General features: G+C 37.8%; 2 protein-coding genes and 1 long non-coding RNA gene across 5 annotated transcripts in view; 2 read left to right on the plus strand and 1 right to left on the minus strand.

The window, feature by feature from the left end:
• Positions 1 to 9,970, plus strand: part of LOC122642687 (protein NAR1-like) — a 24,348-nt gene extending 14,378 nt beyond the window's left edge. For both annotated transcript variants that reach the window (XM_043836244.1, XM_043836243.1), the window contains 6 exons: positions 946 to 1,126; positions 1,217 to 1,266; positions 1,355 to 1,526; positions 5,582 to 5,708; positions 5,854 to 5,945; positions 9,403 to 9,970. In XM_043836244.1, coding sequence (XP_043692179.1) covers positions 946 to 1,126; positions 1,217 to 1,266; positions 1,355 to 1,526; positions 5,582 to 5,708; positions 5,854 to 5,945; positions 9,403 to 9,555 — 775 coding nt within the window. In that variant the 3' untranslated portion in view covers positions 9,556 to 9,970. The remainder of the gene's footprint in view (positions 1 to 945; positions 1,127 to 1,216; positions 1,267 to 1,354; positions 1,527 to 5,581; positions 5,709 to 5,853; positions 5,946 to 9,402) is intronic.
• LOC122642690 overlaps positions 7,667 to 22,536 on the minus strand; it is a 22,177-nt gene continuing 7,307 nt past the window's right edge. Inside the window, exon 3 of the long non-coding RNA XR_006330081.1 lies at positions 7,667 to 7,890. This is a non-coding gene — a long non-coding RNA (uncharacterized LOC122642690). The remainder of the gene's footprint in view (positions 7,891 to 22,536) is intronic.
• Positions 15,931 to 22,536, plus strand: part of LOC122642689 (stress-associated endoplasmic reticulum protein 2-like) — a 17,193-nt gene continuing 10,587 nt past the window's right edge. The window contains exons 1-3 of one of the 2 annotated variants that reach the window (XR_006330080.1): positions 15,931 to 15,971; positions 17,546 to 17,702; positions 19,819 to 20,017. Coding sequence is in view for 1 of the 2 variants with exons in the window: in XM_043836246.1 (XP_043692181.1) it covers positions 15,969 to 15,971; positions 17,546 to 17,702; positions 19,819 to 19,865 (207 nt within the window). In the remaining variant the exon portion in view is untranslated. Of the gene's footprint in view, positions 15,972 to 17,545; positions 17,703 to 19,818; positions 20,160 to 22,536 lie in introns of those variants that run through there. The other variant, XM_043836246.1, reaches the window with a different exon arrangement.

The following is a 22,536-nucleotide window of genomic DNA, read 5'->3' on the forward strand; positions in this document are numbered from 1 at the left end:
CTAGTGAAAATATAGACCCATCTGGAATTAGAGGAATTCTAGGATTTTATGAACAATGTTAGGCTATTGCACAATGGCAGTAAAGGACGTGGTATTTCCATAAGCAATCATCAACAGAAGTTTATTTTCAAGAAACTTTTATGTATTCTATCGAAAAACTATAGGGATGTAACAATCTATCTCTGGGGAATTTATTCCAAAAGAATATCTGGCGGACTATGCTGAAACAGGTGATCACTCCCTTCAATTCAGTTTAATGATTTGGTTGTAATATGTTTCAGAGTCCAAACTCTTATGTCCTTGGGCCAGTTGTAGCTCCAGTAACATCTTATTTATTTAAAGAAAGAAAATGGTTATAATGTCATATAACATAGTATCTAGACAGTTATTGGACTATTATTCTTCGGACTATTATTCTTCAGACATGTTTGTTGGATGTCTGTTCATCCTCCTTTATTTTTAGATATATTGCACAAGAATCGTTCAAACAGGTAATTCAACTGACTGATAAATCTATTGGAGTTTATTCTTTTTAACAATTAATTTTTCAACTATTGCATGAATGACAATTCATTGGAATCAAAGTTGCACTATATCACCAGTGCATATGATGTGGTGAACTCCTGATGCAATATGTTTCTGTGATCCTCGAGTAAATGCTGTTATCCATCTCTTTCCCTGCTTCTGTATGAATGGCTTTCCTTTAGGAATTCCTCACTCCCCCACTCCCCGGTGGTTGCTTGTGGCTCTTTATATTCTGTCATCAGATATTGTGTGTGAGCTAAGCCAAAACTTGATACAGACAGCTTAGCATTGTGTTGAATGGGTGCTTTTATATTCTCTCTTGATATCATTTGATAGCCCCCATTTAGTTTGGATGAAGCTTAGTTGAGTTGAATTGAGTTTTATATTCTTCAATAACTCAAATCCTTTCATGTTTGATAGGCCGGACAATGTCTACCATGTGACTGTGATGCCATGTTATGATAAGAAGCTTGAAGCTGCTAGGGATGATTTTGTTTTTTCAGTGGAGCCTCAAGGAGAAGCTGGCCCTGACGATGCAGGCCTGAGGATTACAGAGGTAGATTCAGTTTTGACAACTGGAGAGGTTTTGGAATTGATACAGGTAAATTTCAATATTTTTTGTTATATAGCCACTGTCATGGTATGTTATCTTAGCATGGTATTGAATGGTTCCGTTTATTTACTGCTGCAGTTAAAATCTGTGGATTTCAAGGCCTTGGAAGAGCTTCCTCTAGACAGACTGTAAGAAATTCATCATCCTATTATAGTTCTCTTCATGTGTCTTGAATTCAGTCCTCACTAATATGCTGTACTGAAATGATACATGCAGACTAACAAATGTTGATGAAGGAGGACATATTTATGGGGTCAATGGAAGCTCTGGTGGATATGCAGAAACAATTTTTCGCCATGCTGCTAAAGTGCTCTTTCAAAAAGAAATTGAAGGTCCTCTTGACTTCAAAACAGTGCGCAATTCAGATTTTCGAGAAGTGAATCTAGAAGTAAGTTATCATTTCCTTTCTTTCTAGATTGGGACATTGTATTGACCTGTTTGCATGAATTGAAAACTCTAATCCACCAATGGCTTAATGGTGCTAATTAGCGATCATGGGTGAGCCCACATTTTTTTTTCTTTAGACAAAGACTCCGTTTTCCCTCTCTTTTTTTATGGTAAATATTTCTCAGAACATATGGTGTTTGGAGGAACAATTTGGGTGGATTCTGGTGGGTTGCTTCCAGAATTACACTGAATAACAGTAAATAAATAAAATAGTTAGAGAATTACACCCCAAATTCTCATGAGTCAGAATTCGGCTGAAGGTTAATTCTATGGTTCTGAGGGACATGCCTCAGTTGGACCCAATTTTGCAATTCTGGAATAATGACCGGAATAGAATTCCAGAATTGCTATTCTAAGAAAGTAAGAATGTATCTTGTCATCTAACTTTTATGGTCGCTTAATGTTCTACTTCAAAAGGATTCCAGTGGTCTGCTGTTTATGAGATCCCAGGTCGTGTAGCTTATCCTGGAGAAACTCACTAATTTATGTTTAGACATTCTGATGGGTTTCTAGAAGCCTAAAGGTTTAGTATCAGAAGCACAGTAATAAACTAGAACTACAGGGAAGAGTTAATGGCTAGAATCAAAGAAGTTCAATAAACCAAGATCAGGATATCAGATGCACTTCAAGATGCAATGGATTACTTTCTATTCTATTAGCAGAACTAAAGAACAGTTATTGAAACCCATCAAACGTTCAGTTTCCAAGTTACAAAAGAGTCCCACTTGAAGATAACTCTCTAAAACTGAGAACTGATGTAGGATGATAGGCTGAAACTGGTCAACACTAACAAACCTACAGAATTCCAGAATCGCAGTAACCAAAACAACAGAATGTATGGACAGGATATCGACGAGTTAATAAGTCAAAACCAAACCAATGGATGGGGCTGATATTATAGTAGGAGGAGGGTCTTGCTAGGCTGAATTAATGCTGAGAAATTCAGGTTCATCCAATGGGGGGATGGGGAGAAATAAAGCTGAAACAGAAATTAGAAAGTAGGGTAACAGAAATTAGAAAGTAAAGGAAATTTATTATAACCTAAAATCCAGCAATCTGATGGTCTTCAGATCTGGATCGAAGGAAACAGACTAGGGGAAGAATAACATATCAAAACCTCAAGTCAATCGGTTTTCTGGAATTAAAGACTAAAGGTCAAAACATGTTGCTATCAGAAAAACCCTATCGTATGCCCTAAACAGGCTGTATAAATTTCAGAACAGATTAGTGGATTGAAGAGCAATAATAATCAGTTAAATGACAATCAATCAGCACTGTTGTTACCTGGTGTGAGCCACAGTAATGAAGAATGGCTGCTGGACTTTACTGAATCAGAATTACTATTGAAAACAAAAGAAAAGATAGGAAGGAGGAGGAGGAGGGATAGGGAAGGGCCTTTCACCATACACCGTCTCCAACAGCAACTGACTTACTCAGTGCACAAGGCAAAGCCCATTCTTTCAACATCCAAAACCCATAGAGGTGTCCTTTTCTTCTATTTATTAAATAAAGCAAATAATTATTATTAAGTAAACAATTACAAAGTAAGACTCTCCATTCGTGGGGAGCTGGACAGCCAAAGAAACTCCTAGATTGCTATTACGATGAAAGAACTACTTTCTAAAAAGAGAATCTGAAAATCGAGACTACCTAACTAACATCTTCTTAGCAATTACAAAGAAATATCAAAATAGAAACTAGATATAGATCTTGAAAATCTCAGCATCGCCTCCCTGGGGCCCACATAACTGTCAGAATATCTTCATAGAATCCTCCCACAATCTCTCCAGCATAAACTCCACACAACTGCCTGGCTGGGCCCCATGAAAGCTGGTAAATCCACTTCAAATATTGCTGGTTGATGGCTATTTTGAGGGCCAATAAAGCTGGATCAGTGGGTTTAATAATAACCCATATATGGGCTCAAGTGTGGGATTGTCTAGGAGTCAAATTGATGGCCAGAATAAGCCTTGGTTTGGGCTGCCTATAACCAAACCCATGTGGTCCATTAAGGGGCCTTGTTTGGACTGGCCTTACACTGCATCAGCTGATATCAGTGAAGGTGGATTGATCTCAAAACAGTTAGAATGTAACCAGATTAGGCAACAGCAGCAAGTACCTAGAAATGTTAATAGATTAGAACCAGAGATTAAATCTGAAACAAAACAGTAAGCTCTCTCAAAACAAGGGCATAGTCTAAAGATTCCAGCAAGTGAAACAATTGGATTTAACCCAAGCAATAACAGTATAAAAAAAATGAACCGTGGGTATACTTGGAGTCGAGGTTCTTAGTTTCGGTTTTGAGGCTGGTTTCAACCCTGCCCGAAACTGAGATACCTGGGATTTTTTTGGGGCTAAATTTGGAACCTAGGTTTGGAACCCCAAAAAATGATTTTTTTTACCTGAATTTTTTTTTTGTGCTGGCTATTTTTACCATTTACACCTATCCATGAATTAGTTTCACAAAAAAACCACCAAAATAGTACTTGTGGTTTGGACTCAAGTTTGCTAGTGTACGCTGAATGTTGCTGTACACTAGCCCTGGCCCCTATTATAAACATCGACTACATATAATTTAGCTACCGGAAATGTAAGTATGCAATTAAAACAATCAAACATTCATTAGGTTAGGAAAACTACAATTATAATCCGATTCCGTGAAGTCTTAGATCGGCCCATTCTATCTAATATATAAAAAACTGAAACAAAACTGCCATGTCTATATACTAATTCTTCCAAAAATTTGATTTGGGGTAAAAAAAATTTATCTTCAAGCTCTAATCAACAAATCGAAGGTGTAGAAGAGTTGAATGCGTATGAGAATGCAAAAGAGTGTTGATCAATGAAGTGATTTGGGCACAAAATGCGTTTTTGGCAAAAACCTCCTCCCCTGTGTCGAAACTTGCGGCACCTTGAGTTCTCTGTCGAAACCAGTTGAAACAGTCAGGTTTCGCTCGACTTGAGTGATTTTATACCCATGGTCGAAAACCATCGAAATGAATCGAAACCTGAACTGATCCCAATTCGACCTATGGTTTTTTCTCGGGTGGGCTTGAACCCATGATTAAGAACCATGCTTGGAGTGCAATCCGGTTGCTGAAATTGAAGGCAGAATTGAAATTTGAGATGTACCCACTGTCTCGCTATGAAACAGAGAATCCCATGATAGAATATGAATGAAAACTGAATATATATACCAGGAACAGAACAGAATTATGAGGTTCCTTACCTGATTTGATGATAGATAGATTGAGGAAGAATGTTAGACAGAAAGGTTGATATGAACCAAGCATCTCACTTGGAACTAGATTGGAATCCCACCATCCTGCCTTAGCGTCTCACCAAGGGTTTCTACGCATCTCACAGAAGCTATTCTGAATCACACAGAACATAGGGACAAAAAGTGAAATTTTATTCATCAAACTGGTGTGCCTTAATGGCTGCCTACATAAATATATGGACACTCAAAATATGACTCCTAACATGACTAGAAGTAGCCTAAACCTACTAGTAATCAAACTGGTTACATAACTGACCAATAAATGACTAGACTTAACTCAAAAAATGACCCAAAAACGAAACATAGGATGTACTATGGACTTAAATTCCTAATAATTCTAGGACTTGACAGAATAAAGAGAACCAAACCAAACAAGAATGAACTTATAGAATCCTAATCCAGCCTGAACTAGGTACAGATAAACATAGTCAAAATAGGAAAGAAACTAAAAATCAGAACGCTACTCAAATGGAACTCCAAAGTAGATTAGAAATAGGATTAGCAGTGAGCCAGTGATTCGTAGGGAAACTAGGAATTCTGAAATTCCTGAATATCACAAGCTATTCTTCCTCTCTTGGCATTGCTATTAGTGCTTAGATACTGCTTCACATTCACTGCTTATTATCTAAGGAATTGACACCATGCAAAGCTTGTGGCAGCATTTGTGTGTGATGCTTAAGTGTATCTAACATATTAAACCATTTACGCCAATGCAGGTGGAAGGGAAAACAGTGCTGAAATTTGCACTTTGTTATGGCTTCCGGAACCTGCAAAATATTGTGAGAAAAATTAAAATTGGGAAGTGTGATTATCACTTTTTGGAGGTCATGGCATGTCCGTCTGGTATGCTCCCCCTCCCCCTTCTTTTTTTTTTTCTGCATTTGTGTTTCGTATGAATTGTTAGTGAATTTAAGGAGGAGTTGTCGGTCCTCCTGCCTGAAGCAGTAGGTTGGGCATTGGTATAATTGTCATTTACTTTGTTTTACAGGTTGTTTGAATGGTGGAGGTCAAATCAAACCAAGGGCTGGCCAATCTGCCAAGGATTTAATTCAGTCGTTAGAAAAAGTATACATGGAAAATGTAAGTCTTCTTTGCAAATTTGGATGATTTTCTCGATCATTGTTGTTTTGTTGAAGTGTCCAAGCCATTAACTAAACTGTTTGCAGTTCCTTTTGAATTTGTTGCCTGTATTTCCTATAAATAGTATTATCTATATTAGCCAACATATAGAGGGGGGCATGTATTGTGGACTTCGTATGTGTGTGCGCCTTGCTCTAAATTTATGAAATTAAGTTGAGAAAAGATAAGAAGCCAAATAAGTAACCCTTCCTTGATACTACAGAAAAGTTACACAATGGACCATCTTTATAGAAGAGAGACAATTGCATGGTGGACCCTTGCAAAGTTTTTCCTTCAATCGTTCTTAACCAGTGGATACTTGGGATTGACAATCCACAAATGAAAGTAATGCAGTTCAGGTTTATATGAAAATTCCCGAAACAAGAACTACAATTATACCAGTATCTATGTAGAATCAATAGGATAGAGTAGGGACAAATATTGGATGAAACAGAACTAGAATAAGGAAGATGATCACATCTGAAAGTTTAACCAGAAACAGGCTCCACTTGGTGTGGAAGCAAGAGAAATAAGAGGTAAGAAGAAGTAAAAGAATAGTAGAAGAGAAGAGGGTAAGATTGCAACTGATAAGAGTACAGATTAGAATAAAAAGGAAGAAATCAGATCTGGGATACTAATCCCATATGCACAGCTCAACAGCTCCAAAACTCTTGAAAAAACTCAGAACTCTTTGCTCCAAACATGTCCAATTGATGGGGAGATGTATACAATAAATTTGCTGAACTGACTTAAAAAGGATTCGTAATCACATTCTTATACTAACTTAAAATTAAATGGACTCATTGAGCTGACCTCAGTTAGTTGGGATATGGCTTGGTTGAATTTAATATTAATAACAGAAAAATTACAACATAAAGAAAGTACTCTGTTTCGATAGGTCCACATCGATGGTTGGGTATGTGATGCAGATTCATCACCGAAATGGGCTTGTTTTATTAGGATAACTCTAGGGCTGGGTTCTATTCATGTTAAGCTTTTGGTCCATTGGGTTTTTAATGTAATAGACTACTTTTATGGGCCTAAAGCATGGGTAGGAAGATTGCATACGGGATTTCCTTTGTTAGGGCTTAGTTTATTTTTAAGTTGTTTTGGATTAGTTCAATTGAACTGGTACCTTGTGGTTCAATTTAAGTTGCAAGTAATTGTTATTATGTGTTTTAGTTGGCCTAGATTAGGATTCTAAAGTCCAATCTTGTTTTGAATCTGTTCTCTTTATTATCTCATTTTCCTCGCCAATTTAGGTTACCTTATTAGTTAAGGATTGAGTTAGGATTTTCCTTTTTAGTGTAGGAGTCTGTTTTTGAGTCTTCTGGTTCTATGTAAGTTTGTTAGGGAGGTCAAAATAGTATACAAATTTAGCAAAGAAATTGCAGCTTTTGCTTGCCTCTTCATGTTTGAAAATCTCGTGTCTGATCAAGGTTGGTTGGTGTTTGATCCATTTACAGCTTGCGGTGAGAAATGCGGGTGGATCATCCTTATATTCATGTTCTGTTGCTACTATTGTGCTACTGGATTTTACTCTTCTTCTTCTCTACTCACTGCCATTAACAAGTGTGTTCTGTTTCTGAGAATTTTTGGCAGTTATAACCTATGCTTCTAGAAGATCATATACGAGGTGTTTTTGCTTGAATTAGAGATAGGAGATCCAACTATCTGAACATGCTCATATTTTGATCCAACTTCAAGAACCCTAATTGAGGAACTCGATCCAAATTTCAGAATGTTCTGCGGAGCCGATTGTCAGTTATTTGTGATTTCCTAAATTACTCTTTTCTCCATTAACTCACTGGTTTTCACCTGAGTCGATTCTGGATTTCTGCCTTTTGCTTTTATTCTTATTGTCCAAGGCTGATACAGAATTGAATGTCTGATCTTAACCTAATTTCTAAATTTGTTTTGACTTGAGGAATTACTATTATACCCCTATCTGTTACTGTTTGTTTCCTCCATTGATATACTGATTTCAAACCTGTGTTTAGTCATTATTTTACATCTGATTTCAGTATCCATTGATTCCTCTACTTTTCCTATTCTTGTTTTCCGAATAATTACCTAACTACCCTTCTCCTAGATTTACTAGGATTACCCCTTAACTGAATTATTCTTTGATTAAAAGGTCTTGTTTGGCTACTGCTTTGAGTCTATCAAATTCAGTACTTCATTAGTATGAGGGTGGAAGGCGGTCAAATGCAATCAAAGCACACTTAAATCCTACTCCTTGCTCTGCAATGGGGGTGGGGTCTTAAAAGAATTTGCCATCTGAGTGGCCACTGAAAGAGACGGGTTGCAAGGGAAAATCTCTTGACTGAACAAGAATTTGCCATCAGTGGCCAGTGAAAGAGATGGGTTGCAAGGGAAAATCTCTGGACTGATATCCATTTTGGCTTTCCTATTTTGCTCTCTTTGTTTTCTCTGCTTCTTTCTTCATCTTGCTTAGCATTGGTATTCTTTTTTTTTTTTTTTCAGCAGCGGTGGGGGGAGTTGGGGAGTGGGGGAGCATTAGGAATTAAGTTGAGTGTTTGCTCGGTTGTCACAGGTGGTGTCAGCAGGGATTAATTTCCATTTTGTGTTGAAGCTTATTGAGTTGGGAAAGGAAGGTTTAGTGCTTAAAGGGGCATCTAGTTACTTGAAGGTGGTGAAAAGCTGGTTTTGTTTGATGTTTTTCCTCGTCTTTGTGGGGGGTTTTCTTCTCCTTTCCTTATTGTCATTCTTTGTTTATGGTAATGTTGGGCATGCTTGGTTTTAGTTTTGTCATGCAAGTGTGGGACAAGAAAAAAATTTATAGGAGCAATGAAGAAATCCAAAAGCATCACACCAGGGTCTGGGACTTGCCTGACACAGGCACTCTGCCCTCTGTAGGTGTCAATGCGCGTCATAGGTTGGAAATCAATAAAGAGTTGGCATTTCTACGAGGCCTATGTTTGGATTATTATGCTCCCTTATGCTTTACCTCGTCAATTTCAAGTTTTCTACACATCTGGACCTTAAAAGTCCTATAAAACTACTTTGTTCTCCCCCTCTTCTCTGGCGGGTTTTATGGTTGGGCATCCAAGAAGTGAAAGTCCTCGTACAATGTTGAGGGGAAGGATCAGTTGAGGATACTGTCAAACAAGTCCATCAGATTATTCTTTGCACATCAATTAAAAAAAGAAAATATTCTCCTTGCACTATTAAATGAATTTGTCATCCATACATGTTCCATTAGGATATGGCCTGCCTGAATATATTTTATCATGCTCTGTGTAATTGGTCTCTGCAGATGTTTTTTTCATTCACTAAGTCATGCATCTATGATTTTCTTGACACCTGCATGTGCACATGCATACATCTATTCTAAGATCTGTATATGACCTGAATGCCTGTAACTAAATTGTTGTGGAATCTATGAAATTCACAGATTTTGATTGCCAATCCTTTTGAAAATCCCCTGATAAAGAGCTTATATGAGGAGTGGCTAGGCGAACCTGGTTCAGAGAAAGCAGTGAGGCATATACACACAGCATACCATCCTCTGGTGAAAAGCATTACTGCTGAACTGCACAACTGGTGAGAATTTTTTGTTGCCTCCAATTGCTGTTCAAGTTGGTGGTTTCACCACATGGTCTTAGCCCGTGCATTCTCTAGAAAGCCGTTCAGTTGTACGGTGTGATCCGTTACTATAATATCCATGCCTTCCCATTGTGTGGAGGTAGAGGATCCAGTTTTGAGAGAGGAAGTGATCGTGTGCATGTATGCTTGTAGATGTCTTTTTTGCTTCTCATGTATATACCACGCCCTAACATTATATTCTCTTTCCCTTTTTTTATCTTTCAACCCTCGATGATCAAATTTTTTTTTAGATACTATACAGGGATCTGCATGTATACATAATGGTGAATCTAGATTATACACATCATCTGGGTGCATAAGATGTAATTATTTGCTTCAAGGATGTAATCCATTCCTTTGCTACTGTGTAGCTTTCATATTTGTAGAAATTATTCGGTTAACATGTGATCTGATTGCTCCGACTCTCCAGACCTGCAAGAGTAAGTAATCAAATCAGATTTATATTTTGACCTTAAGAAGGCTGTTTTAAATGACATATGAGCAATAGTAGAGGGAAAAGCGAGGTAATCGTGAGGCTGCAATTTGGTTGGATTTGCTTAGCTTGGTTCTACATGCAATGGATCTTAAGCTAGAATGGTGAAACCTTCACATACATGGAGCTGATGGAGCTGATCCGACTTTCACGACTCATGACGTGTGCGTGTTGGTGTCGCTAGAAGTGAAAGACTAACACACATTTATTATTGGTTACGGTTGGTTGTCACCAAAATGGTGGGAGTGAGAAGTAACTTTGTTTTATGCCTCTATTTTTATTTAAAAAAATTATTTAATGTAGGGGTAAGAAAGGATGTGGAAAATAGTTTGAAAATAATTTGGCATTGTATCATTATTATTATTTTTGGGTAGAATATTATATCATTATTAAAAATTACATATTTTTTGATTAGACATGTGAAATGGTAGGATTTACCTTCGATGGATGAAAAAAGGTGTTGTTCTATAAAGGAAAAAAGTAAGATTATGGATTTTTTCCCCCATCTTCCTTGAATACAAGATTTTCCATTTATTATTATACAAGTGAAATTGGATCCGTTTAATGTTCAACCCTTTTTTTGGTTAGAATGTTTAACCAATTCAACTACACATGAAAATAGACTCGCATACCTAAGTTGATATATTATGGTGTAATTGAGGGACGTGCACAAAGGAGGAATTAGGTTTATCATTAGGGACAATAGGGGTATTCCGGTTGCTGCTGTGTTGGAGCCCAACAATTGTGTCTCAGCCAAGGAAAAGAAACTCGAGTTTTGACCTGCCCAAAACCAAATTTTGGTAGGTTTCGGTTGAAACATGGTTGAAAGTAGGGATTTTTTTTCCATTGATGAGGAAACCAAGGTTTGGATCTCAAAACAAGGTTTTTTAAGTCTGATTTTTTGCAAGCAGTTTATTTTTTACATTTTAAACACAATCTGTGAATTACTTTCACAAAAAAAAACACTGAAAATGGTACTTGTGGTTATTGACACAAGTTTACTAACGTAAGCGTTGATACGATACAAATACAAAGTATCAATATGCCAATTCTTTTTTTCACACGTCACAATTAATATGCTTTAAAATTCCGGAATTCTCACCTTAGTACTCAAATCCTTACTCAAAACTTTCCATAAAAAAACTTCCAATGCCGGCCGATACACTGATCTTTATCCAAACCCATATCGATTTCCAGGGTGACCGATCCTGGAACCAATACCATGAACTTAAACCATGGTCATTCTAGATGAATTCAATCAATCTTGTTTAGGTTATCCTTTATTTAAGCAACATGGAGGGTGGATCTCATAATTTGGACTATCATGAAATGGCAGGAATTACAGGTTGTCTTCTTCCAAACCATTTAGAAAAATCACTTTGTCCTTTGGATATTGCATTTCCTTTTCACCCCTTTTACCAGTGGATTTCTACGGTCTCAGCTATTCAAGGAGAATCATTGGCTATTAGGGAGGGTCTTTTTCAAGCAATTGCTGATGGTCTAGATGATCTCATTGTTTAGTCAGATTGTAAGGTCCTGGTGGACTTCATCAACTCAGCAAATCCTTCACCTCTGGCTGATGTGCTTTATCATCCTTGATAGAAAGCACTTAACTTCGTTATTTTCGTCTTCATCTCCATCATCATTTTTCGTCTTTGTCGTCTAGATGACTACCCATGATCATGGTGATTCACTCACGAGGAGGAGAGAAACTTATGTACCACTATACTGCCATCTTGATCTCTCTAAGATTCTTCTTTACTGTACTGGATACTTGAAGATACACACCCTATATTGAGATTCTTCGTTGAAGATCTTGCACCTTCATATATTGGCACATTTGGAAAGGCTAATAAATGACCTCATATTCATAAAACAACCCATGGTGCTTTAAGCAAAGATTGGGAGAAAATGGGAATGAGGTTATCTTAAGAGATAAGAAGGTTCAACCTGGTTGCAAGTAAAAAGAAAAAGCCAAAAGTTTCGTGCACAATCGTATTCCCCATCTTGCAATAGATGGTTGAATGATCAAACCCTCCCACAGTTGATGTATCACAACTCCCTGCCTTATGCGACCGTGCATGAAAACCTTCCTAAAAGGAAAATTAAGGGAAATGAAATTGATTTGAAAAAAAATAAAAAATTGTAATCATGACCTGTAACTTAAAATTCTTATCACATTTGGTTATTTTACCTTTTACATTTAATCTTTATTTTTCTTTTCAAATTCAAAGGATTTGGTTACAAAATAAAGAACAATTTTACTAAATTTAGAGTATTATGGAGTTAGTTAACCCCGATCATTGCCAGTAAGATTGTAAAATTTTCCATTTTAGTCTTTATGTTATCATTTTCCTTCCTTTCTCTTCCAACCAAACACGACTGAAGGGATTTTCCCCATTTGTCAAATTCTATTTCTATCTTGGATCAGACCCTTTAATGCGGTGTGAGCATTGCGCACCATCAACTAAAATCAATAACGGTGGCAGGCTACAATAGACTATTAAAATCCTTACCGTGGTTTGTGTGTTTTGCAATGAATATCGGGAACAGTAGGGAGAGCATTACCAAATTTTTATAATAGGACAAAGTAATAATGACCTTAGATGAGTGTGTGGACTCTACTCCTTGGGTAAGGGAAAACTTTCTCCAAAATCAAACTTTCAAACCAGTAATATCGATATAAAAAAAAACACTAAAATCATTGAATCGGATCAACTAGAATTGAGATCGGCTACAACCATTAAGTCAATCCAATCTCAAATCCTTGAACTATGTGAATGACCCACATCGGAGGAAAACAACACAAAACCCTCTTTTTGCAATGAAAGAACATAAGACCGTAATCTATGCCCTCTTCCAATATCACAATTTTTTGCTTCAAGTAGACTCAACCTAACTACAATGGAAGAAGGGGTTAATAATAACAAAGGCAAGTGGAGCCTTAAAGCCCTAATGAGATGGGTGAAGTTGAAGATCTTGCACCTTCATATATTGGTACATTCGGAAGGCCATAAAATGTCTTCATCTTCATACGACAATCCTTTAGTGTTAGGTACCCGGCCCCATAGATGGCACTATATTGTTCACTTTGAATCGAAACCTGCACGGTTTAAAATGCGTTATGCCAAGTAAGGAGGCCACGACATATTTTTGCATTCCATGGCACATCCCCAGGCGATGTGGGACTGTTTCGTGGTTTTCATACCCATGCTTCCACTACGGTCCATCCCTAACTCTGATACCAATGAAGTACCACGTATCCGATCTCACAGATAATACGATATTGTCTGTTTTAGATCGAAGCCCGCACGATTTTAAAATGCATCATGCCAGATAAGGAGGCCACAACATATATGTGCATTCCATAACATATCCTCAAGCGATGTGAGACTATTCCGTGGTTCTAAAACCCATGATGCTTTGACCAAAGATTGGAAAAAAATGGGAATGGGATTGTCTTTTAAGATAATAAGAAGTTCAACCTAGATGCAAGTAAAAAAGAAAAATGCCAAAAATTTTGTGCACGGTTGTGCACCCTTGGTCGTGTTCCCCCTCTTATAATAGGGGATCGAAATGACCACCCCCCCCCCCCCCCAATTTGATGCATTGTAACCCTTGTCTTATGCAGCTGTCCATGAAAATCTTTCCTCAAAAGAAAAAAGGAAAATGAAATTCATTTGAAAAAAAAAATTACTTTTGTAACCATGATCTGTAACGTACTAAAATTCTATCACAGTTGTTAACTATACTTTTAGATGTAATCTTTATTTTCCTTTTCAAGTTCAAAAGATACGGTTGCAAAGTAAAGAAAATTGTACCAAATTTGTAATCTTTTGTAGTTAGTTAACCCAATTATTACGGTTAGATTGCAAAATTTGTCATTTTAGTTTTTATTTTATCATTTCCCTTCCCTTTGCTTCATTTTTCTTCGAAATTGACACCTTGGAAATAAGACAAGAGGCAATAAAAAGGTGGTCACAACTTCTTAATATATCATTTTTGGTCAAACGCACACACCAAACCCCACCGCGGGGTGCAAGCCATATTTTCTTAGTCCATCACTTTAGTGACAATAAGTTGCATCCATATAATATATCATATATCCATAATGTAATGAGGTTTTCTTATTGACACCTCTTCAGTTGTCATATAACTTGTAACTTTACTTTTTAGCCTTTTTGGTATGACATAGTTTTTTTCTATGAAGGTAATAGTCTCATTTCATACGCATACTCGAAAAATATGCATGACAATGACACCTTTTGGTAATGCCATAATGATATGTCACATTCAATTTATTTTTGAAAATTTTTTTATACATGTATCTTAAACCCTTTTTGAGAATAAAACATGGGACAATTAAAAGACAATGTCAAGTTCTAAGTACATCTAAGGAGGTGTCATTCACACTTTCATATATAATATAATATATGGGAGAGGGTTGGGCATGCCGTCAGTTTTTTGTAAATTAGCGACATACATCAATTATAGGGCTAGACATAAGAAGGCAAGGGGGTCTTTTCCAAAAGGGGGAGGAGAGAGGCTGACACATGTTGGGCACCCTTGCGTTGCGCCCAACCTTTTTCCATAATATATATACTTCATATTTGTACTACATATTTTCTATATAATACCGTGCAGGCTTAATATTCATGCCAAGGACTAGCCCTGGATAGGGTGGGCCAGCTAGGCGAGGCTAAGAATAGTCACCCCTATATTGTAGGGAGCAAAATACTTTATTTTTGTTTTATATATAAGGAAGAGGAGCAATGTGTATTGTGGGCTCTTAAATCATACTCCGAATTTGCAACATCAATCCAAGAAGCTGCAAGGTTGTACCTCTTTCTTATTAAAAGGGAGAGGATTATTTGAGCAAGCAACATAATGTAGCACACCAATAAGATTTGACAAAACGAATAAGATGTGACAAAACGGTTTTATACAGGGAATTGTACTTTTCCTTGGCTCAGATAACCTTTTGCCCTTCTTACAATTGTATATAAGAAGTTTCAACCCACAGTACCACCTAAAAGACTTCTATATGTAACTGAAACTTGGGCCTATCCATAGTGGTAGATATCAATACCTGCCCAATCCTGTATCGATGGAACAAATATTGGGGGCTAAAGTTTGATACAATCTAATATGACTAATGTCTTAAGATCAGTATCATATTAGTCGAGACCAGTATCATATTGGTCGAAAACTATACAAATCTCAAGTTCCTAATTACGATATTTATAACCATGTACTAAGCTTCGAAGGTTTATAGTTGTATATAACAGTTGGAAGGAAAACAATCCTCCATTAGCTTTTATTTCTTTATTAGATCGAGTTTTCCTCCACCCACGATGGATGAGATCCCATTCATCGTGGGGTGAGAGAAGATGAGAGGGGTGTCACGAGGGTATTTTGGGAACAAGCAAAATCCTATAAGGATTTATGAACCCCAAGATGATGGGTGAACCGTCCTCCTGGTGGAAATTTTAGTCCATTTTAAGGTAAAAATGAATCTTCTATGTCTTCTGGCAAAATTTTCGGAACTTTTGTTGAAAAAAAAGATTTAACTTTATGCCGTTGAAAATATATCTCGCCAAAAACAAGGAAAAAAAAAAAAAATTCAGAGTGGACCAAATCAACGCTCTGTATAGTCAAGATTAAATCTGATACAGGGTGATATAGATATGTAACGCAAAAACTGCAACAATTCTCGAAACGCCGAAAACGTTGATCGTCTCTTCCTTGTTTCCTCCTCCTCCTCCTCGGAGTTCATATTTAAGTTGTTGAATTGCAGTTGCAGAGCAGCAGGTTTCTTCTTCCGGTTGATAACTTCGAGCTCACCTACTGCTCCTAATCCGCGACAAAGAAAAACGAAGAAAATGGTAAGAATTTTCAATATCTATTGTCCCCCAATGCGTTTCCTTTGATTTCGATCCCCATGAGTTGATGATAACCTCTTTTTTGTGGATTGTTTATACCTTTGTGGATTTGGTCTCCTGGGTTCATTATCTTGTTTTGATCCATCCCTTCTCCCCAGTGGTCTCATAGATTAGGGTTTTTTGCTTTGTTGGTTTCTGTTATGATGTCTTATTCTATAAAAAGTGACCTTTATCTCCAATTTTCTCGTTTAAATATCTCTTCTTCCATATGCACAAATCACTGGGCTTCCTCATATCTATTGATTGCTCTTTCGCCTCTGGCGCTCTTTCCCCTCTCTTGCGGGAACTAGGTAGATTGTTTCTCATACTGGGATGGAGAATATTAGCATGGATAAGAGGAATGTGGATGCTCATGGGATTTCTGTTACTTTCATCTTCGAATTGTTTGTTTCTTCATTTTCAGTTCCCAGCTGAGGTTTTTCTATTGGGTGCTCCTATCTTTCTCATCAAAATGCATATCGAGCTAATAATGATTTTCAATTTCCTTTTTATTCCACCCTTTGGGGGATTAGAAGGAGGTGATTAGGATAGAACGGATGCAAGGCAATGTGAATTTCCAGTATCCTTTCTTCTTCTTCTCATACTTGACCTCATCTTTTCATGAAACTTGGTTACTCTTTGTTCTAAATTTTTTGTGTTGGTTCAATCCTTACCAACTTGTCCCATTAAAACTCAATTATAGACTAGTGGTTACAGTAGAATTTGTGTTGGTTCAACACCTTCCAAGACAACAAATTAACTGTAACCCCTTGAAGCTCATTGTAAGGCCAATCTATGAAGAGGGTGATGGAATGAGGCATGAGCCTCCATACATCAGGCCCAATGCGAAAACTGAAAAGCAACCACAGGGTAGGCCACAAGTGCTTCTCCAAACATTGTTTTTTTTTTTTCTTTAAATAAGTTGCAAGTTTTCAGTTTGTAGCCAGTATTATTAATTTATCCTGAAATGTGTTAAAAAAAGACTCTACTCTTGGAAACCTTTGCCAAACAAGCTGGCGTGCACTTATAAATGGTTCAGAAATTTTTTATATCTAGAGAATATTAGAAACAAAGTTGGAAGTACCCTCTGCACTGCTACAACTGTGACTTTTGAAGATCTCATGAAAACCTTGAGTTGCTTTGGGAGAATTTTTTTTTTTTTGGGGGCTTAAGTTAATGTTAGGGTACTGGCATATTTCTTTTCTTTTTCTAGTTTGGTGAATTTGAATGCTTTATCTCAGTTTGGAGAATTCTGTAAGTTTGCACAACCAAAGCGGTATTCAGACATATATGTGAAAGGTATTGTTAGTATGGCCAGAACAAATCCAATAAATTTACCTCCTTTGAAAATAATAGTGTAAATGTGCTTTGTTACCTATTTTGTCTTTGGTACTACCATGCTCAGTAGATGTCTGTTGATTCAGCATTGAATGCAGTAGTTTCTTAAGCTAGCCACTGTAGTGCATTTGATCAACTGTTCCATCCTTGATAGTTGACGTCATAGTAATTTGTACTCATGATGCATTGCTTTTTTACAGACTACCTCAAGGCGCCTTGCAGATAGGAAAGTTGCGAAGTTTCAGAAAAATATCACAAAGAGGGGATCAGTTCCTGAAACCTCAGTAAAGAAAGGAAATGACTACCCGGTCGGGCCAATTTTGCTTGGGTTTTTTGTTTTTGTGGTCGTTGGATCATGTATGCTCTTTCCTCCCACTCCTTAAATCCTTTAACAATTCAATTCTGATCTATAGCTTATGTTACATGCCCTTTGTTTGATCACTGCATGTTGCAAAATTACAAAGTAGGAATCAAATGGTGTGTGGTCTGAGATTTCATATAAACACCAGGTGCCCATTTCTTTTATACCAGTTTCTTATAAATGGCAGTATCTATATTGAGTTGGTGTCTGCCTGTGGGCAATTAGTGCTATTTCTTAACTAATCTTAGGGTGTGTTTGGTACGCATTCTTGGAATGTGTTCTGATCAAGAACATGCTCTGGATTGTAAAAACTGTTTGGTAAACATTTCATTCTCAAATTTTTGGAATGCAGCCAAGAATGCAGCCTATTCTGGAATGTGAATTTTTTTTCCCATTCCATGTGCTCATTCTGCAGTTTGACTTTCCAGTCACCCCTCTCGAACTGAGGCAGAGTACGAGGAAGCAAAGAAGACATCTTTTTTTAGAGGAAAAAATTCGTCGATTTGAGTTTCTGGGTGAGAATTTCTCTACTGCATACAGTTATAGAGAGAGTAGTTGCCATAGCATTTAGAAAGTGTATTTTTTTTTCTGCACAAACATTACAGCTAGTGCAGAAGATATTGCCTCGTTTTTTTTTTTTTTCCCGCTTTCCAAATATATTCTGCTATATCTGATTAAAGAGGCGATCAGTTTTGTTAGTCGTGGAACCTTGAATGCAGTGATTGAGCTTAGGTTTTTTTTTTTTACTTTTTGATGTTATTTATTTTGTCAATTTCCTGGATCAGTACAGAGATGATCGCTGATAGCTGTGGCCGTTCTCTTGTCTACAATTCACCATAATCAACCTTTCTTCTATGCAAATTCAAAGGTGGAAGTTCACTCTCTGAATCTCCCCCCACCTATCTCCAAGTTCTCTCGTCCTTCCTCTGTTCCTTTTCCCACCTTCAATATTTGATTTAATTCTGCATTTCATGTGAAATGGCATTCTTAGGGCTCTGAAGTGTCTTCAATACACACTAACCACAAAATCCAACAAAAAAAAAAAAAAAAAAAAATTTCTCTCATGTGTTTTGACATTGATACAGGTAAGCAGTACACTCCAAGCTGCGATGATTCACTGAATTTTTTCTTCAGATTTTGGGAATAAGGGAAGAAACGACTGGATTTGCAAAGGTCCCTCTAAAGTTACAGTTTTCCCCCATTCTCCCTTGATATGCAGGTAGTTGAACAAACGATGGGTCCAAGTTCCTGCGGTGTTGTACCCTACGTCCCTACCTCATATAAGCATGATCTTGCAATTGAGATTTTGATTGTTCCCTTTCCATCCTGCCCACTTCTTTTCCTAATTTATCCTCTTAGAGGGAGACCGGTGCATTTGGGGGAGAGTGTTAGTAGAAATTCTCAGAGTTTTTTGCTGACCATCAGCCTCGCAACATTGGCCCATGAGTTGTTTGATGAAATGCCCGAAAAAAAGAGGGAGGGGGACTATCTCTATCTAAAATCAAGAATGCGTTAACCAAAGATTTATCTAAACAATGTTCTCATTTTTAGTTAAGAATGCTTATTCTACATTCTCAGAATGGGAATGCATACCAATCATATCCTTAGTGTTGTGGGTACTAGGGGCTCCCTTTATTTTATATTTCTTGTTAGATCTCTATTGATTCATTGTGCTTGTTTTGAAACATAATTATTTGCTGTTTCCAGATTGCATTTCTGGCCATTCTGAACCTTTCTCTTGTGTGTGTGTGTGTGTGTGTGCATGTGTGTGGGTGTGGGTGTGTGCGAATGCGTGCGTGTGGGCGTGTGAGATACATTTTCATAGGACAAAGCTGAATGATGATTGTAATTCTTGGTAAAGCTTGGCTGCCCAAATGACCAAGCTGTTGTACTTGGAACTTGGAATTGATGTATGATAGCATAATATGAGATTATGTAGTTGCACCTAAAATGTACTGTGAACTTTTTGTAGGTGACAGTTTCAGGGAACTGTTTCAGGCACCTTAATCTCACATTACAAAGTATTTGGTATATTATGTTATAATTTGATGCGCAAGCATCAGGTTCTATGTCCAAGTTGTGTTTCACATTTTGTGGTTTCTTGGTCGACAGCCCTGTTTCAGATTATTAGGACCGCTACAAGTGGTGGGATGGCCTGAGGCTGCGAAGGAGGAAGTTTCGCGGAACATGGAGATATGCTGTGTGTGGTAGTAACACTAACCTAGGAAAGTAGGATAGTTGGTATGTTAAGAAGAGAAAGTTGAGACAGTAGCAGTTTGGTTTCCTACTTTCCTATTTAATAAAATAAAATGTTCGCTGAATCTAATTGTGTTTCCCATTCTTGGACTTAAACAAGAACAAGTTTTTTGTAAATTTTGTTAGTTGTGAAGAATTGCAACTTCTGATCCATTTGTATTGCATTTTAGATTTTGAGTTCTTCGTCCTTCTGGCTATCTTTGGAATGCAAGAAAAAGGGGAGGGGAGGGGGGGGGGGGGGGTGGGGAGGAGACTGAAAAAGAAAAGAGACACATAATCGTATCATTATTTTTGCCTGATTATGGTTTTTTTTTTTGCATTTATTTTTTATATACTTCTTGATTTTTCCGTTAAATTTGAAAAAGGAATACATAAACTCATCAGTACTCTTTTTTAAGGTTATGTTTGGATGTCAGGAAAAGAACAAATGCCATGAAATGGAAATCATGATGATGTAATGATTGATTTATGTCTATGTCACTTATCAAATTCAATTTTTTCTTTTCTATTCTTTCTTGGCATCCAACAAAGTCTAAGGGGAACAGGAACTCTGTTTGCGGGAGCAAGAAAAAGATATTCTCCAACTCCAACCATCCATCCAATGGTGGCGATGATTTGGACACGCATCCCTAAGTATTGGGTGGTAGGAGAGGAGTTGGACACCCAAGTAGTTGGAGAGGAACCAGATCCACAGGGATGGGTGATTGGAGAGGAGTTGGACACTCAAGTAGTTGGAGAGGAACCAGATCCATAGGAGCATAGTTCCTGCACTCAGACACATAATGGAGCAAAATGATCGCCCACCCTCAATGAAAGGTGAAAATCCCATTTCTTTGATGCCTTCATGTACACTCCCATTGGTCCTTGTGTTAGCGCAGGAGGCACACTCTTGGGCGGAGAATTTTTCTCTTTTGTTTTATTCTATATATATTGGGCGATTGTTCTGTGCTTGAGAGTGCAGGCGGCGCCCAAACACATGGGATGGTCATTTCGCCCACTCCATGTGTATGGGAGTATCCTGCATCCCGGCGCAGTGAACATTTGACCATACATTGTTTTCTTTTGTATCAATTTCTGGCGTTCCCAACATATCCGAGTTTCAAACATGCTAGAGCACATTAGTCACAAACTCATGCAATACACACAGACACAAGCTCGGGAAAGGAAGAGCTGTGATTGTACCTCTCATCCACTGGAGATCCATCGCTGCAATAGGTTTACTGGGTCAACTTCCACAACAATTTTCTATTCTCAGGTGGGGCAGTCTTTCATGAACCATCTATGTGTACAACACATATAGGGTAGTTTTCTGCTTTAACCCCTCCTATTTTGTTTTGAATGGTAATTGTAGCCCTGAGAGAGGACACAAAAAAGGCTTACACCTACAGTGCCCTAGAACTCTCTAACTCTCTAGGGTTCATATTGATTAACCGTTTGTTAATCCCACATAGATACTGAGTGAGAAAAATTCATTTTCTAATACATTGTTACAAAACAATGCAGCAGAATAACGATTTGGCAGACGAAAACAAAGGGGAAGAGAAATCACACACACACAAGATAAATATTTTATGTGGTTTACCCTCAATAAGGTAGGCTTTTACATTTACGACAAAACAATAGTCCCAGATCCACTATTTCTGTGAAAAAAATACTAAACCTCTCTCACAACTTCACATGCATCTCTCAAAGAGACAACCACTATATAAAGATACAATATAGAGAAACCCTAATCCATGAAAATATAAATTGCCCCCAGAGGCCCATCCAGTCTAGTCTGGTCATGAATCAAAATAGGGCGAAATACATATCAAATCAAAGGTCTCAATGAGCTTCTCAGGAGTTAGCGCCTCTGTCCTTGATGTATGCACTTTTAGTCCTTATGGTGCGTTTCGAAGGCGAAACAGCCTGCCGAAGTAACAACAACACTTTTTGGATTATAACTGAGGAGATCTGGCTTCACCAATAATATATATTTGTAAACACTTTCCTCTCATAAGATCAATTGTTAAGTTTGGGACTTTGGGTGTTTGCATATATTAGCTAGTTGGCTCTTCCGCCTAAAAGTTTGAACTACCGAGTGATCTGTTGTAGTTTAACCATGTTGTCACAACCCCATGTCTTGATCAGTAAAATCGTGTAGTAGTAGGGAGTAGAGGAGAGAGAGTCTATTATAGTATTATGGGAAAAAGATATCTGCCAGGCTACGTGTAGCCTGCCTCCCACGCAGTACGTTGTGCAGCGCACATCATGCGGTTAGGGAGTCCCCGATCCACATCCTAGCACGTCGGGATGTATGTTGACGTGTGGATTGGGGCTCCCCAGCCGCACAATGTGCGTTGCGCGCTGTGTGGCACACATGTACGCTGGAGAGGAGTTGGATCCCCCAAACATAGGTTCAATGAGCAGCCACAGGGAAGACACATACATAGGTTCTCTGAGTTAGCCATAGGCAGGACACACACAGAAACACAAAGAGCATATATACTAAGGGAAGGAGAACTCTACTTGATTACGTGTGGTGCGTGATTTTTGCGCCCATAGACGACAGAGTCATGTAAAATGACTGCCTTA

This window comes from Telopea speciosissima, chromosome 10 (assembly GCF_018873765.1).
Source record: "Telopea speciosissima isolate NSW1024214 ecotype Mountain lineage chromosome 10, Tspe_v1, whole genome shotgun sequence".
Lineage (NCBI taxonomy): Eukaryota > Viridiplantae > Streptophyta > Magnoliopsida > Proteales > Proteaceae > Telopea > Telopea speciosissima.